General features: G+C 41.6%; 1 protein-coding gene across 1 annotated transcript; it reads right to left on the bottom strand.

Annotated features, from left to right (window-relative positions):
* Positions 1-10,550: 10,550 nt before the first annotated feature.
* On the bottom strand, positions 10,551-18,286 carry METTL21C (methyltransferase 21C, AARS1 lysine). The gene is made up of 4 exons (XM_004423155.3): positions 18,157-18,286; positions 14,859-15,010; positions 12,100-12,217; positions 10,551-10,954 (listed from the first exon to the last, which is right to left on the bottom strand). The coding sequence occupies exons 1-4, from the start codon at positions 18,284-18,286 to the stop codon at positions 10,560-10,562; spliced, it is 795 nt and encodes a 264-aa protein (XP_004423212.1). The 3' UTR covers positions 10,551-10,559.
* Between the last annotated feature and the right edge of the window lie 462 nt (positions 18,287-18,748).

Genomic DNA, 18,748 nt, shown 5'->3' with positions numbered 1-18,748 from the left:
AGCCATCAACACAGTCTCGTTTTAGAACATTTCCATGGGCTGAAGAAGTTCTCTCATCCCCATTTGTAGTCATCTCCACTCCCACCCTTAACCCCAGACAACCAATGATCTGCTTTCTATCCATACAAGTCTGACTTTTCTAGAAATTTCATATAAATGGAATCAGACAACATGTAACCTTATGTCTTTTCACTTAGTGTAATGTTCTTGAATCTCTCCCATGTTGTTGTGTGTGTCAGTTATTCATTCCTTTTTATTTCTGAGTAATATTCCATTGTATGATGTACCACGTTTTTTTTACCATTCACCAGTTGATGGACATTTGGATTGTTTATATTTGAGGCTATTATGAATAATGCTGTGATGAATATTCATTTATAAGTCTTTTTGTGTGGGCATATGTTTTCATTTATCTTGGGTAGATACATAGGAATGAAATTGCTGAGTTTTTTTTTTTTTTAACATTTTAAGAAACCAGTAGTCTGTTTTCCAAAGTGGCTGTACCATTTTACATTCCCACTAGCAACGTGTGAGAGGTGCAGATTTTGTACCTCCTCATCAACACTTGGTACTGTCCCCTTTTTAACTTTGGCCATTCTAGTGGTTGTATAAAAGTATCTCATTGTGGTTTTAATTTATATTTCCCTAATGAATAACGAGCTTATTAGACATTTGTATATCATCTTTAGTAAAGTTTCTTTTCAAATGTTTTTACCCATTTTTTCAATTGGGTTGTCTATCTTCTTATTGAGTTGTAAAAGTTCTTATATATTTTGGATAAAAGTCCTTTATCAGATACATATTTTGCAAATGTTTTCCTCCGGTGTGTTTCTTAATGTTGTCTTTTGAAGGGCAAAAGTTTTTAATTTTGATAAGGTCCAATTCAACATTCTTTTATTTATGAGTTATGTTTTGGTCTCTATCTAAAATATCTTTGTCTAACCCAAAGTAACAAAGACTTTATCCTATGTTTTTTCTAGAAGTTTTACAGTTATTATAGCTTTAACTTTTATTTAGGTCTATGATCCATTTCAATTTAACTTTCATGTATAGTAGGAGGGAAGGTTCAAAGGTTCATGGTTTTGCATATGGATAATCAGTTGTTCTAGCACACTGGTTTAAAAGGCTGTACTGTTCTAGAGTCAAGATGGCGGTGTAGGCAGACTCTGAACTCACCTCCTCCCGTGGACACAGCCAATTTACAACTACTCGTGGAAAAATTACCCCTTAGACAGAACTGAAAACTGGATGAGAGGAACTCCTGCAACAACGGACAATCCTAACTGAGGTGGAAGAGGCAGAGACTCCCTTCCGGAGAGGAAAAACGCCGCCTTCACAAGCCGCCAGCTTCACGGCCGCCGGGAGCAGCTCACAGGTACGCAGCCTCCCTGGAGGCGCGGGGCCCCGAGCCGGGGAGCGCCCCCGCTGTGGGCATTTTGTGGACCCAGCACAATCGACACCAGTGGCATAATATCTGACTTTGCTGCTACTAAAGCATTGGGTAGCACCCCCAGAAAACCCGGTTCACAAAGAAACTAAAACTGGCTCTTAAAGGGCCCGCGCACAAACTCACCCGTTTCAGAAAGCATCCTAAAATCACCAGAAAGAAAGGTGCACAGTGCTTCGGTGACAAGAGACTCACCTAATAGGCCCTGAGTGCATCTCGGTGAGGGGTGAGACCTCTCCAGGGACTGGGACATTGGCGGCGGCCACTGTTGTGGCCTGGTGTGAGCATGCTGACACAGACGCCATTGGAGTTCTCCCTGAGACCTGCTAGCCCAGGGTCTGCTCCACCCGCTAGAGCACTGATTTAATCCAGCTCAGCCAGGGCAGGCAGCCCACCCTAGAGACTGGCCCCACCCAACAAGCCCTCAGGCAACGTGTGGGCCTGCATAGATTGGTGACTGGATTCTCTGCAGCCTGGCAACTGAGCTGACTTGAGCGGGGCAGGGTGTGCACAAGGAGCGGGTGGAGAGTGTGGGGTGGTGGTGGAGTGTGTGGGGCTCCCACCGTGGAGAGACTGGGTCCGCTTGGGGAGGTCGGGGCGCTCACACGGAGCAGGACTGTGTTGACTGTGTGTGTGGACCTCTGGGCGGCAGGGCTTGTCAGCTGCAGAAGACTTGTGCTTCTCAAAGACCCACATAGGAGGTTTGCCCCACCTTCCAAAGCCTGAAACAATTGGGTGCTCCTGTGCCTAAGGGCAGCCCCACCCAGCTGCAATCCTCAGAGAGCTGACAAGAGACCTAATAGGCTAGAGGTTTACAGCAATTGTAAGGCCCTGAGCCTAACAACCTGCCACACTGGGGGCCTACTCACTTAAAAGAAATACTGCAACACAAATGTGGTATTAGAACTTGCAGCCAACTGTGCTGGGGCTCCCCACACCTGATAAAGTGACTGAAGGGCCCACAACAACTACAAGCAGCTGAGCATTACAACAGCTGGCCAGGAGCATAACTCAGCCTCCCTGGGCGCCTATAGGGAGAGCTAACAGGCCTCAATAGAAGGACACACGTAGCCCACATAGGGGCCACCCCTGGAACATTGAGAACTGAGGGAAGCACACTGGAAGCCTCCTAAGGCATCACTTACATAAGGTCACCTATCCAAGACCAGGAGACGTAGCTGACCTACCTAATACATAGACACAAGCACAGGGAAAGAGGCAAAATGAGGAGGCAAAAGAATACATTCCAAGTAAGGGAACAGGACAAAACCCCAGAAAAGGAACTAAGTGAAACAGAAATGAGCAACCTACCCGACAGAGAGTTCAAACTAAGAGTGTTAAGGATGCTCACTGATCTGGGGAGAAGAATAGATGAACTCAGTGAGAATGTCAAAAAAGAAATGGAAGATATAAAAAAGAACCAATCAGAAATGAAGAATACAATACTGGAAATGAAAAATTCATTAGAGGGACTCAAAAGCAGAGTAGAGGATACAGAAGAACGGATCTGTGAGCTGGAAGAAAGACTAGAAGAAATTTCCCAAGGTGAACAGGTAAAAGAGAAAAGAATTAAAAAGAGTGAGGACAGTCTAAGGGACCTCTGGGACAACATCAAGCGCACTAACATCCGTGTTATAGGTGTCCCGGAAGGAGAAGAGCGAGACAAGGGGGCAGAGAATCTATTTCAAGAAATAATAGATGAAAACTTCCTTAACCTAAGGAAGGAAACAGATATCCAGGTACAGGAGGCACAGAGAGCCCCAAACAAGATAAACCCAAAGAGGCCCACACCAAGACACATCATAATCAAAATGTCCAGAATTAAAGATAAAGAGAGAATCCTAAAAGCCGCAAGAGAATGTCAAGTTACATACAAAGGAAACCCCATAAGGCTATCAGCTGACTTCTCAGCAGAAACCTTACAGGCTAGAAGAGAATGGCACGATATATTTAAAGTGCTAAAAGGAAAAAACTTACAGCCAAGAATACTCTACCCAGCAAGGTTATCGTTCAAAATGGAAGGAGAGATCAAAATTTTCCCAGATAAGCAAAAATTAAAGGAGTTTGTCACCAAGAAACCAGTGTTACAAGAAATGTTAAAGGGACTGATTTAAGGGGAAAAGAGAAGACCAAAATAGGAAAAATTATCTATTTCCACGATTAGAACATAATGGATACAAATGCACAAAAAAGAGGTTAGATATGATATCAAAAACATAAAAGGAGGGAGGAGGGTAGTTAAAGAGTACAGCTTTCAGACAGAGGTCAAACTAAAGTGACCATCAATTCTGTATAGAAGAAGTAAGGAACAGAGAAGGACTACTAAAACACTGAGGAAAAAAAAAAAAAAAAAAGTTAAAAAATGGCAGTAAGTACATACTTATCAATAGCTACTTTAAACATCAATGGACTAAATGCTCCAATTAAAAGGCATAGGGTGGCTGACTGGATAAAAAAACAAGACCCAGGGCCGGCCCTGTGGCTTGGTGGTTAAGTGCGCGCGCTGCGATGCTGGTGGCCCGGGTTCGGATCCCGGGTGTGCATCGAGGCACCACTTCTCCGTTCATCCTGAGGCCGAGTCCCACATACAGCAACTAGAAGGATGTGCAGCTACGACATACAACTATCCACTGGGGCTTTGGGGGGAAAAATAAAATAAATAAAATCTTTAAAAAAAAAAAAAAAAAAAGACCCATATATATGCTGCATACAAGAGACACACTTCAGACCTAAAGACACTCACAAACTGAAAGTGAAGGGATGGAAAAAGATACTCCACGCAAATGGCAATGAAAAGAAAGCTGGGGTAGCAGTACTCATATCAGACAAAATAGACTTTAAAACAAAAACTGTAAAAAGAGACAAAGAAGGGCATTACATAATGATCAAGGGAACAATCCAACAAGAGGATATAACACTTGTAAATATCTACGCACCCAATGTAGGTGCACCTAAATATATAAAGCAATTATTAACAGACATAAAAACAGAAATAGACAGTAACACAATAATAGTAGGGGACTTGAACACTCCACTTACACCAACGGATAGATCATCCAAACAGAAGATCAATAAGGAAACATTGGCCTTAAACGACACCTTAGAACAGATGGACCTAGTAGATATATACAGAGCATTCCATCCAAAAACCGAAGAATACACGTTCTTTTCAAATGCACATGGAACATTCTCCAGGATTGATCACATATTAGGCCACAAAACAAGTCTCCATAAATTCAAGAAGATTGAAATAATACCAAGCATCTTTTCTGACCACAACGGTATGAAACTAGAAATCAACTATAGGAAGAAAATCAGAAAAGCCACAAATACATGGAGATTAAACAAAATGCTACTGAACAACGACTGGGTTAACGAAGAAATCAAAGAAGAAATCAAAAAATACCTGGAGACACATGAAAATGAAAATACGACATGCCAGAATTTATGGGATACAGCAAAAGCGGTTCTAAGAGGGAAGTTTATAGCAATACAGGCCTATCTCAACAAACAAGAAAAATCTCAAATAAACAATCTAACAATGCACCTGAAGGAACTGGAAAAAGAAGAACAAACAAAGCCCAAAATCAGTAGAAGAAGGGAAATAATAAAAATCAGAGCAGAAATAAATGAAATAGAGACAAAAAAAACAATAGAAAAAATTAATAAAACCAAGAGCTGGTTCTTTGAAAAGATCAACAAAATAGACAAACCTTTAGCTAGACTCACCAAGAAAAAAAGAGAGAAGGCACAAATAAGTAAAATCAGAAATGAAAGAGGAGAGGTTACAACAGACACCTCAGAAATACAAAAGATTATAAGAGAATACTGTGAAAAACTATATGCCAACCAATTCGGCAATCTGGAAGAAATGGATAAATTCTTAGAATCATACAACCTTCCAAAACTGGATCAAGAAGAAGTAGAGAATTTGAATAGACCAATCACCAGTAAGGAGATCGAAACAGTAATCAAAAACCTCCCCAAAAATAAAAGTCCAGGACCAGATGACTTCCCTGGTGAATTCTACCAAACATTCAAAGAAGACTTAATACCTATCCTTCTCAAACTCTTCCAACAAATTGAGGAGGGGGGGAAGCTCCCTAACTCATTCTACGAAGCTGACATTACCCTGATACCAAAACCAGACAAGGACAACACAAAAAAAGAAAATTACAGGCCAATATCACTGATGAACATCGATCCGAAAATCCTCAACAAAATCCTAGCAACTCGCATACACCAATACGTTAAAAAGATTATACACCATGATCAAGTGGGATTTATTCCAGGTATGCAGGGATGGTTTAACATTCGCAAATCAATCAATGTAATACACCACATTAATAAAATGAAGAACAAAAATCACATGATCATCTCAATAGATGCAGAGAAAGCATTTGACAAGATCCAGCATCCATTTATGATAAAAACTCTGAATAAAATGGGTACAGAAGGAAAGTACCTCAACATAATAAAGACCATATATGAGAAACCCACAGCTAATATCATCCTCAATGGTGAAAAACTGAAAGCTATCCCTCTAAGAACAGGAACCAGACAAGGATGCCCACTGTCACCACTCCTATTTAACATAGTATTGAAGTCCTAGCCAGAGCAATCAGGCAAGAGAAAGAAATAAAAGGGATCCAAATTGGAAAGGAAGAAGTGAAACTGTCACTATTTGCAGATGACATGATTTTATATATAGAAAACCCTAAAGAATCCACCAGAAAACTTTTAGAAGTAATAAACGAATATGGTAAAGTTGCAGGATACAAAATCAACATACAAAAATCAGTTGCATTTCTGTACACTAACAACGAAGTATCAGAAAGAGAAATTAAGAATACCATCCCATTTACAATTGCAACAAAAAGAATAAAATACCTAGGAATAAACTTAACCAAAGAGGTGAAAGATCTGTACACCGAAAACTATAAAACATTTCTGAAAGAAATTGAAGAAGATACAAAGAAATGGAAAGATATTCCGTGCTCTTGGATTGGAAGAATTAACATAGTTAAGATGTCCATACTTCCTAAAGCAATCTATAGATTCAATGCAATCCCTATCAAAGTTCCAACAACATTTTTCACAGAAATAGAACAAAGAATCCTAAAATTTATATGGAACAACAAAAGACCCCGAATAGCTAAAGGAATCCTGAGAAAAAAGAACAAAGCTGGAGGTATCACACTCCCTGATTTCAAAATATACTACAAAGCTATAGTAACCAAAACAGCATGGTACTGGCACAAAAACAGACACACAGATCAGTGGAATAGAATTGAAAGCCCAGAAATAAACACACACATCTATGGACAGCTAATCTTTGACAAAGGAGCCAAGAACATACAATGGGGAAAAGAAAGTCTCTTCAACAAATGGTGTTGGGAAAACTGGATAGCCATATGCAAAAAAATGAAAGTAGACCCTTACCTTACACCATACACAAAAATTAACTCTAAATGGATTAAAGACTTGAATGTAAGACCTGAAACTGTGAAAGTTCTAGAAGAAAACATAGGCAGTACGCTCTTCGACATCGGTCTTAGCAACATCTTTTCAAACACCACATCTGACCGGGCAAGAGAAACAATAGAAAAAATAAACAAATGGGACTACATCAAACTAAAAAGCTTCTGCACAACAAAGGAAACCATCAACAAAACGAAAAGACAACCTAACAATTGGGAGAAGATATTTGCAAACCATACATCTGATAAGGGCTTAATCTCCAAAATATATAAAGAACTCATGCATCTCAACAACAAAAACTACCAACCCAATTAAAAAATGGGCAAAAGACCTGAACAGACATTTCTCCAAAGAAGATATACAGATGGCCAACAGACACATGAAAAGATGTTCAAAATCACTAACTATCAGGGAAATGCAAATCAAAACTACAATGAGATATCACCTCACGCCCGTCAGAATGGCTATAATTAACCAGACAGGAAACAACATGTGTTGGAGAGGATGTGGAGAGAAGGGAACTCTCATACACTGCTGGTGGGAGTGCAAACTGGTGCAGCCACTATGGAAAACAGTATGGAGATTCCTCAAAAAATCAAGGATAGAACTACCATATGATCCAGCTATTCCACTGTTGGGTATTTATCCAAAGAACTTGAAAACACCAATTTGCAAAGGTACATGCACCCCTGTGTTCATTGCAGCCTTATTCACGATAGCCAAGACTTGGAAGCAACCTAAGTGCCCATCAAGGGACGAATGGATAAAGAAGCTGTGGTATATATACACAATGGAATACTACTCAGCCATAAGAAAAGACGAAATCCAGCCATTTGTGACAACATGGATGGACATTGAGGGTATAATGCAAAGTGAAATAAGTCAGAGGGAGAAGGTCAAATACCGTATGATTTCCTTCATTAAGTAGTAGATAATAACAACAATAAACAAACACATAGGGACAGAGATTGGATTGGTGGTTACCAGAGGGGAAGGGGGGAGGGAGGAGGGTGAAAGGGGTAATTCGGTACATGTGTCTGGTGATGGGTTGTAATTAGTATTTTGGTGGTGAACATGATGTAGTCCACGCAGAAATAGAAGTACAATGATGTACACCTGAAATTTTTACAATGTTATAAACCAATGTTACTGCAATAAACAAAAAATTAAAAAAAAAAAAAAAAAGGCTGTACTTTCCTCCATTGAATTACCTTGGCTCTTTTGTCTAAAATTAATAAACCACACATGTGTGGGCTGACTTCTGGACTCTATTCCATTGCCGTCTATGTCTATCCTTATGCTGATATCAACTGATGTGATTACTGAGCTGTGTACTAACCAGTGTTTTCTAGATTGACTTGTCTTTTCCATCCTTGCTCACATGAGACAGAGAAGCAGCAGCAAGTAGAATTGGGTGGAATAATCTGGAATCACCGGGTGAACATCTGTGCTTGCTACACATGATCTGGATATAAAAGATATCCTGCCCTTCCCACAACTTTTCTTCTGCTTTTAGGGGCCTGAGCTTGTAAGTTCCATATCCTAAGGGAGGGCATTTCGATAAGCATGTTTGTTTTCTTTCTCTTTGCTTAAGAAAAGGAAATTAAGGCTTTTGTCTTGGCCAAGAATTTTTTTCTTTTTTTTGGTGGTGGTAGGGGACATAATTTCCTCTGCTTATTTTTTTAAGTATTAGTTTCAAAATCTTGGACGTAGAATTTTACTGTATAGATCTTGCTGTTAGTTGATGAACACACTGCTATTCACTATAAAAGAGAGAGGAAATTTTCATCTCCATCCAGAGATATTGAAGAGCATTTCAAAACACTGATCACCAAATACCTTAGAGACTCAAATTGTAATAGGCAATATCAATAAAGGAGAAAAATAGAGGCAACTGAATCTTTGGAATTATGTCTAGAATGCTCATTTGGCCTTTAAATTTATAGCTACTTATGTTAATTGGTTTACAGTTGGCTTTAAAGTTTACTTTAAGAAATACCAATGTGTGTGTGTGTATTAAGAAATACCAATGTGTATTAGTATTAGCAACTAATACTAATTGCTGTCTCAATTATTACATCTTTTATATACCTCTTGATTTCTTGTAAAGCAAATCTTCCCACCAGGTTCTTCTTCAAGAGTGCTTTGAATCTTCTTAGACTTTTCATTTTTATATAATTTTAGAATCAACTTGACAAGATTCACAAGAGAGATTACATGTGACCGCACATAATCTGTTGATCAATTTGGAGAAAACCGACATCTTTAAAATGTCTTCCAATGCACAAACTTGGGATGTCTCTCCATTTACTTAAGTTCTCTTCATTTTGTCTCAATACTGCTATAAATTTGTGTATATCTTGCATATCTTTTGTTAGATTTATCCTGAGTATTTAATACTGCTATTGTAAGTGATATCTTTATTTAAATTTCATTTTCTAACTATTTGTGGTTAGAATTTATAAAACCATTCATCTCTATATATTGACATTTGGCAACCTTGCTAAACTCTTATAAATTCCAATAATTCCATTGTAGATTATCTACAGCTCCAGTGTCAGCAAACTATGGCCTCCAGGCCAGATCAACCCACAGCCTGTTTTTACAGGGTCCGCAAGCTAAAACTGGTTCTTGCACTTTCATAAATCATTGTAAAAAAAAAATTCTGCAGAAACAATATGTGGCCTGGAAAGCCTAAAATGTCTCTTATCTGGCCATTTGCAGAAAAAACTTGCTGACCTTGTCGTACCAAAACAATCGTATCATCCATGAATTGTGTCACTTTTATTTCTTCCATTCTGAATTTGCATGTTTTATTTCTTTCCTTTCCTTTACTACATTGGCTAAAATCTCTAGTGTATATTGAGAAATGATGGTAGTTGGAATTTTTCATTTTTTCCCTATCTCAAAGGAGAAGCTTTTAACATTTTATAATTGTGACTTTGGGGGGGGTTTTTTGTAGACTTCCTCTATCAGAACAAACAAAAACTCCGTTCTTCCCTACTTTTCCAAGAATTTTAATTGTAGTTGAAAGTTGTAAAAAAAGCAGACAATCCAGAAATCTAACTTGAAATGATCCTAGGCGATTGACGCGAGAGTACCTGTAGAGCAAATGCTCTTGAAAAGTTCCTAAGACGACACGCATTTCCTCATTTCCAGTATCGTGTCTGTATTGTTCACATTTCGTGAGTGTTCAGCCTGTAACTGTTTTCTGTCCCCTCCCTTTGCCATGGTTAAAATCAGTGTAAGTAGCTTCTCCAAATTGAGACAGAAACACCCTGTCAGGCTCAGTCGCAAAAAGCATGTCACAAAAGTATGTGGACAAGTTTAAAACTGCTCTACAGCAGAAATAACAGGGAATCCACTTGTTTATTAACGTATTCTTGTAAAATTTATGAAACTTTTGGAAGCCAACAAAGTTACTTTTATGTTTTCATGTTATTCTTTGTGGCTATTTAAAGCTCAAGTAGGTTAGTTTAGAAAGCTGCTGCAATATGAAGTTATGTCTATTCTAGGTATACAAGTTATTTTTATGCACTGCGTTCTCAATCTTATAAGCCTTTTATTGACAATGCAATTTCTAACACTGCTCAAAAGACACACTAATGTTTTGAAAGGCATTTTGTTTCATTTAGTCCCATCTTAGTACTGCCTTGAAAAGTTTCACGGATGACTCTGGAAATTCAGCCAAGAGTTTTGTATCAAAAACTTGCTTGAATTTATCTAAAAACTCGTAATCAGTGCTGAATCTGAACTTGTTTGCCCAAAGCAACACCGTGCCTGGCTGACAGAGGTACACCATGGTGGCGAGCAGCTTGTCCAAGAAGTAATGGTGGTAGACCACATCCGAGGCCAGAACGTAATCGTAATAGCAAGTTGACTTGGGGAAGTTTTGTTCCAGGTCTTCTCCCCACACCAGTTCTTTCACTTCAGGCAGATGTGCTGTACATTTTAGTGTGTTCTTTAAAAGATTGTATTGAAGGTTTCCTAGGACATCAGGCAAATCCGTTGCTGTGACTTGACCCCCTAAGAGAGAAAGGGAAAACATTGTAACGATTACGTGGAAACACTTGGGCAGCCACAGTAGACATATACTCTCGGGGAGAAACACAAGCAATAGAACTGGGCTTCTCAGCCTTGGCTCGACTGACAAATGGGCTTGACATTTGGCATAATTCTGGCTGGATAATTCTTTCTTATGGGGAGCCCTCCCCTGTGCACTGTAAGATGTTTGGCAGCATCCCTGGTCTCCATCCACTAGATGCCAGTAGCAGCTCCCCACCCCACCCCGAGGTCGTGACAATTAAAATCATCTCTTGACATTGCCAAGTGCCCTTTGTGGGGCAAAATCACGTTTTGTTGAGAACCACTGAGCTAGAATAATGTTCTCATTTTTCAAGACACTATAAGTTAAATAGTGGGGCAATGTTGGGAGATTTCGGGATAATTAGCTAAACGTACTAAAGTTCTTAGCATCTGCTTAATATAATAATTCATAATGTTTTTCGTTCTAAAATTGTATTTATCTGAAGATTTTGTTTTTCTCTTAAAAGAAATATTCAGCATGCAGTTTTTTTCCCACAAAGGATGATCTATTTTGCATGACTCTCCCCTGTACCTAAATTCGTTAAATTAATTCTTAGGCATTTTAAGGCTAGTGATGAGGGTTCACAAAATAGATCGGCATATTTGCAGATTGGTTTTAATAGCAGAACTATAAGAGTGTAGGTAGAAGGATGCCAGGTTTGTACCACCTCTTCCCCAGTGCCCAGGAACTCACAACCCGCATTTGGGGTATAAATCTGTCTTCACCCTGGATTAACTCACTTATTTTCTTCAAAATGTTAGTTATAATATTTGCAGCAAAAAGCGGGAGACAGTATCACATAGTGGTCTACAGCAGGGATTCAGGAGTCACACCTCCAGAATTGCAGCTTCATCACATGGTAATCAGTGGGTTGCGCAAGTTACTTAACCTCTCTAAGATGCAATTATCTTATTTCTAGGATAACAGTAGCAATTCCTAGCTCATGACATTTTGGGGGGAGCCAATGAGTGAAATCATGGCCAAACACCTAAACCACAGCCGGTCACACAGTAAGCACTCACTGTCATTGTTGTCACAGTAAAGGGCTTTTGAAACAAAGTCAGGAATAAACAAACAAACAAACCTAAAACACTGGCCACAATGGAAACAAGGCCTGGTCCAGCACCAATTTCAAGAATCTTAGCATCTTGGAGATTCAGTTCCTCTGTATGTTCCTCCAAATACTGACACAGAGCCATAGCCTAAAAAACATTTGCAGTTGTCACCTGGGCATTGGAACATTGGAAATCAGTAGCAACCCCCTTCCCCACCCCGAGTTAGATACTAAAAGACATCTTATTAAAAGTTTAGTTTACTGAGGGGTTCGTAAGAATCAAAATAGACATTCAATGCCATATTGGGACCTCTGGAATATGAAAATTATAATTTGCATCAAAGGAACTGGAGAAACAGACTTCTTAAATTGCCTATATCAGAAGACTCTGGATCAATCTCCAGAAATAGGAAGATCAGATCAGCTCTTAGAAATGCAGGAAAGGAGCCCTAAAGAACATTCTTAAAGCAGGCGGAGGCCTGACATGAATAAACCTCTGCCTGCTTTAAGAATGTTGCTGTATAAACTTCTTCAGCACCTCCCTCCTGGCTCCTCTATCAAAATTCAGGTTGGTTGGGACTTGACTTAGCACTCAGAGCAGTGCTTCTCAAGTTCACTGTGCAATGAATCCTCCGGGGCCTGGTTAAAGAGGCACATCCTCGTGCAGTAGGTCTGGAGGCCCAAGACTGCATTTCCAGCAAGCTGCCAGGTGATGTCGATGCTGCTGGTCCGTGGACCACACTTTGAGTATTAGCAACAAGATGTTAAAAAACATTTGGGAATAAATTAAGGTAGCTTTTTATACAGAAAATCAAACGTCCCTTTCCTTCTTTCTTCATTCTCTTCCGTCTCCACGTCCTCCTGACCTTTCTAGAAGAGATACAGGATATTGGATTTGCACTGATTCACGAGGCATTTACATTTATGCCAGTGGGGTGTCAGTTAGCAACGCCGTGGATCAGAGGCATTGGGGAGAGTTGGGCATGAGGAAGTTATTGAGTTGGGAATGTGAATACTGAGGTGAGAAACCAAATTGAACTCTCCAGACTGCAGATACTTTTAGCCCTCCTCCTCCTACAGATGCTCTGGGCTCCTATGACTCCACCTGCTATTTTGGGCCCAGGCTGGAGTCGGGGGTGGCCAGGATTATTTGAGAAATGCCGCTCTCGGGCTGGCTAGCGGCAGGATCAGCAGTAAACCTAAGCCCATAGGTCACTCCCTCTCTTCCTCCTCTGTCCATATGGAGCAGTCACGTGCAAAGAGGAGCATGAACAGTTGTCTCTCCTCTCAAGGGATTCAGTGGGGTGGGGGAAGGGGCATGTCAATCGATTCTAAACCGCACGACAGTGAGGGACAGTGAGGTCGGGGGCCTGAAGGAAGCACATGCCGGGTACACGGGGAAGCCCAGTGAGAGGTGACCTGCGTATTGAAGGATGGGTGACCACAAACAAGGAGGGGGCGACACGCCAGGCGAGGGGCGGCAGGTGAAACAGCACCAACATGCGCACACTGCAAGGAGCTCTGGGGTTGGGAAGGGAGGTCTTGGGGAAAGGACTTCTTCGGTTGTTGAGGAGCAAGGATTCGCTCTGTGGGGGTTTCAATACTAGGAAGAGTGTCACCTGGAGCCGTGATGAGGACATACGCTTTGAGGGGTTTTCTGAAGAGAAGGCCAAGGCTTCCTTCCTCACTGCCCTGTGAGAGGCCGGCCCCACTCATGTGCTCTCTGGAGAGAAAGCTTTTCTCACCAACAGCTGCATCTTTTGATGTTGGAAACACTTCCCCCTGCAGCCCGCTGCCCCCCATCTTAGTCCTATTAGCAAACTTCAAGCTGCGCTTGAAGCCACACAAGAAAAGAGTGTTTTCCCACTTTATATAAACCCTTTTCCTGCAGCTTTCAGGAAATTGAGGTCCCAAAAGAGGCCAGGGTTTGGTGTACGAAAGCCTGGGGCCTCACTGAGACTAAAACAGGCCAGTGGACAAACACTCTTTTTCCATTCCTGATCTCTGATACCCCTGCTGTAGTTGTCAATTGGCCAAAATATTATAATAGGAAGCTGTGGAATCATTTGGTGGTTTTCAACCTGTTGTTAAGCCAAAGAAAAGCCTTTGTTTGAAGGAAATCATACTTACATGCATAAGGGGCAAAAATCGAGCTTCCTTGGTTGGGGGAAGGGGAGGGGAGAGCTCTAAGAGCCTGGAGACCCTTGGCTGTCCCTCCCTTTCTCCCCTCTCCTTCTTCTCGCCCTCTCACTTGCCTCCAGTCCCCCAGGTCACCCCAAGGAAGCGCCATGAAACCTGTAATCATGGCTACTGAGCTTGGGGTCCCTCGACCGCAGGTTTGCATCGCCTGGGAGTGTGTAGGAAATGCAGAGGCACAGGCCCCCAGACCTGCTAAATTGGAATCTGCATTTTAACATGAACCCAAAATGATTCACATCCACGCTAACAATTCATATGAATTCAATTCATTCATATGAATTCAATTCAATTTCATAACAATTTACACGAATTTTTCATCTTGCTTCCTAACATATTTGAGTTTATTTTAATGTAAAAAATAATGTTTCAAGAAACATAGCATAGAGGAAAATGAATGCTTCTTGAAGAGATGGTGTGTTTTTGCAGAGCCCAGCACACACCCACTCCCCTGGGGGCCAACAATTGCCCCTCAGTTGGAGAAGCACAGAATGTGAAAGCACTTGGCAAATCGTACAAGACAACAAAGATGGACAAAATTGTTACTGTCATCCCCAGAAATCCTGACATGCCAAATGTAACGATTCTCTCACCCCTGGCCACACCACCGTTCCGTAACTCTCTATCGACTCTTGAATGACAATCTTCTTGCCTGCAAACAGATAGTGCTCCTGAGTGTAGCTGGCATAATCTGTAGGAACAAATTTCTGGAGACTCTGAAGAGATGGTTCTATCTTGTTAGAATCTGTGGGGCAGAAAATAAAATAGGTTTCATGATTTGTTGATCCAGTGCAAACATACACGAGTTACAAATTTGCAAGATGGGAACAGGTTGAGCAACCTTCCCACAAAGAGGGAGTGATGCCAGCAAACGAGCACAAAGCTGAATGATATGGGGTGACAGGGACGTGAAATTCAGATGTGACATTTTTATAATATGACAAAATGCCAAAGGATGCCCTGGGTCCTTTCCTCTGTTTAGAAGAGGATGGAAGAGGTGGCTCAATCCCACCCTGTTTTAATAACAGGAGGAAGCTAGCTTACCAGCCAAATCGCACAAATGAGCTGTCTGGAGGAGGACCTAGGCAGACATGGACCTGGCTAATTTTAGGTCTTGAAGTGAAATAACATTCCCACATGTTGGCTGGAGCATGTTCCTTAAACCCTTCCTACAACTGCTCCTCAAAAGGTACAGGTCACCCAAAGACGAGCCAGCTCCACGGTCCTGGGGGAGGCTGTCAGATGAGCTCTGGCTATTAAGTTACTATTGCTTTAAATACTCCTTTACTCTCATGACCCACTCTTGCAGCTCTCAAATGTCATATAAAATGAGAGGAAAAGAGCACCTGATCACCTGATCGAGGCTGACATCATAGAAGCACAAATTCTTTAAGGTTTTGGAGAGTGTTTCAGAGTAAAAAGAGCAGTGAGTTAAAATGTCAAGAATGAGGATGCTGAGCACACGCACACTTAGGGGCCGTCGGCAGACGAGGAGAAGCTGTTGGTACCAGTGGTAAGAAGGAATTGCTGCAAGGAGCTTGCGGGGGAAATATGCGTGAAATCTGCCTTTGTGGCCTGGGATATGCCTAGGACGTTTTTAACCACGGGTGGGCTGTGGGCCTTGGAGAATAGCAGCAAGGAGTGGTCAGTCAACATTTGAGGTGCTCTCATGAGAAATACGCATACGCTCGAGGCGGAAGAGGAGGAGGCAGAGGGCGGAGGGCGTGAATACATGGTGAGGGAGGCCTTGGAGGAAACCCAGTCAGGAGTCCACCCCTCAGCGGCAGAACCACCGGGCGATTTTGGCAGCACTGATGTCCTTAAGCACCACGGCAGTTCTGTGCTGCTGCCTTGCAAGCCTTTTATAGCAGGTTCACAGTAAAGAGTACAGAAATTTGGAGCAAGCATTTAGAAATGTTGACAACAATTTGACCATGTCTGTTGAATCTAATTGCGTAAAAAACGGGGCTTGTATTTTGTATGTCTTTGTATTTTCATTTTGTTGTTCTAGAAATTTGTTTTTGCTGTATTTTACAAAAAAAAAGTGTCCAAATAGTCTTTGACCACAGTGTGAGCAAAGGGACCGGTTTGTAAACCAGCCTAACGGATGTCCGCAGCTCTGCAGAGGGCCCCAGGTTCTGGTTTAGTGTGTGGCACCCCTGGAAGGAGGATTCTCTGCCCTGACCAGGAAGGTGAGCTTCCAGAGACGCGGGACTTCACTGAGCTTGCAAGAACCTGCTGCTACGTGGTGGCTGAGTCAGCCCTGAGACGTTGTCCTTTCCCGTCGCGTGTCCTGGTGGGGGAGGGAAGGAGACCTGTGGCCCTCAGCTACCTGTTATTATGGGAAGCCACTCACATCTAACACAAACCCAGTATGTATGAATGACCAAAGAGGCCGTGGCTTCTCCCGTGGGGCTGAGAGGCTGACTCTGAATTCTGTTTCAGACACAATAAGAAGGCAGAGGAGTAGACCACCATGTGCCGCTAAATGTTTAACAACCAGTTTGGGGCAAGGAGAAGCGGCACTGGTTTGCGGGGTTTGACGATCACCGTGGTGTGAATACTCCCACCCTGGCGATTTCAAACCACGCGCGGGACGTCACTGGGAAAGATGCGCAGCAGCGCACCCCCACGTAGTGTTCCTACCGCACGGAAACAGTGCACATCAACAGCCTCAAGAGCGTAATTATAAAATGCAGTAAAATGATTCATGATGAGTCGTGGGTATTTATTACCTGCGATTTTTCATATACTTTTGCCTTTTATGTAATCTATTTAAATGTAAGTTTATATAACTTAAATTTCAATAACGGCCATGTTTAACAACCAGTTAGCAAAATTCCTAAAACTCGGGTGCTGGTACAGGCTGGTCGGTACCTGGAGTCGGTACAGGGCTTCTCTCCTTTCCTCTGAGGCTTTCATCAGTGGAGTAGGTGACTCAGAGCAGCCAGACCATCAGGAACCTGAGCCAACTCCTGCAGCCTTCCCTCCCCCAACTATGATCCAGACTGTTCCTTCTTCCCTCCTCCCACATATCACCAACTGGGGACTTATTTTTCTCTGAAGACTTTAGGAAATGTCAATGGGCTGATTTTGAATGGCTCGTCATTTCACAGGGAAATAAACCAACAAATAATAAGCTGTCGGTTATACTTTCCGGATCAACAACGTAAAGAAACATGGGCATATAAATATTCTCCCAAAAGACCCTCTTATATACTACAAAGATAAAGAAATTTATGTTTATTGTGCATTAAATATTTTTGTTTATTGTATGTATGCTACCTTGATAGTTTTAGAGAGATCAGATTTTAGAGATAGGTAGAGTTGCATTTTTATGTAAAAATTTTAGTAAAAATAAGTAACATCCTGGTTTAGTAGTTGGAACATAATTTTACCACGTTAAATGATTGTAAATGTTTTAAATGCTGTATCTTGGCTTTTTATGACACCACTTGTTATGTCTATTATTTATTTACTACTGAGTGCCCAGAAATGCAGCCCTAAGGGTTACATTGTCCTCAGGAGAAGATACACTTTGATTTACAAGGATCCACTGTACAACACAGCTGCCTGGAATACATTTTGGCAAAAAGCAGAAATGAATCTAGATTTTCTTTTTAAAAGTTTTTGTTACAAAAATATAGCAATCTTAGATTTATATACAAGATAAAAACAAATTTGCGGACTTTGATAAGTAAAAAAAAAGTAGGATCTTTACTTTCAATGCTATGCTTATGCTTGCATAAAGGCATTTTTCTACTAAGCTTCATTATCAGAAAAATCTAGAGTTAAAAGGAAATGGAAATTCTTGTCACTGAAGTCCCCTGTAAAATGCCATCACCAGGAAAACAACTGAGTAGGTGTTCAGGTGAGGAAAAAGGATGTTACCTCCTGGAGGTCTGCTGGTGCCATCTTTGTGGAGATCCCCCTCCTCCTCCGCCTCTAACCAGCCGTCTGGGGTGCTCGGTCCTTTGCCCAGGTGCCCGGGCTGCTGCTCGGAGCTCAGACACACGTCCATAACTGGAGCGGGCTGGAGAGGAGAGAGCTGGACGAGACCCGGGTTGCTCAGCCCAGGCTGTCTGAACCTCCCAGAAGGCTCTAAAAGCTGCAGCTTATCGCTTTAGCATCTGCTGAGCAGAAAAGAACACCTGCTTTTCAGCTTAGTTCCCTGGGAGAGCAAAGCGGCCACCCAAGGAGCTGCCATCCTGGTTTTGCAGAGCAAAGTGGAGGGAGACCATTAAACATTACCAAACCTGTTCTGTGCATGAAGAAATGCAAAAACAGAGCAATTGTAGCTGGGGGACAGGTACTACATTGCTGAGCTATAAAATGTACTGCTAATAGCTTTTGGAACTGAACCTTAAAGGAAATCTGGTCCAGCAGAAAGTACCATTGGGGGTACCTTGTGGATTGAGGGGTTAATGACATCAGGGAAGAGAAGCCCGCATTTAGACCCACATAGGCTGCTCCCTTTTCATCT

The sequence above is a fragment of the Ceratotherium simum genome, chromosome 10 (assembly GCF_057802395.1).
Source record: "Ceratotherium simum simum isolate JZ-2026a chromosome 10, ASM5780239v1, whole genome shotgun sequence".
Classification (NCBI taxonomy): Eukaryota; Metazoa; Chordata; class Mammalia; order Perissodactyla; family Rhinocerotidae; genus Ceratotherium; species Ceratotherium simum.
The sequence above is the reverse complement of the archived record's forward strand: the minus strand, read 5'-3'. Positions and strand labels throughout refer to the sequence as shown.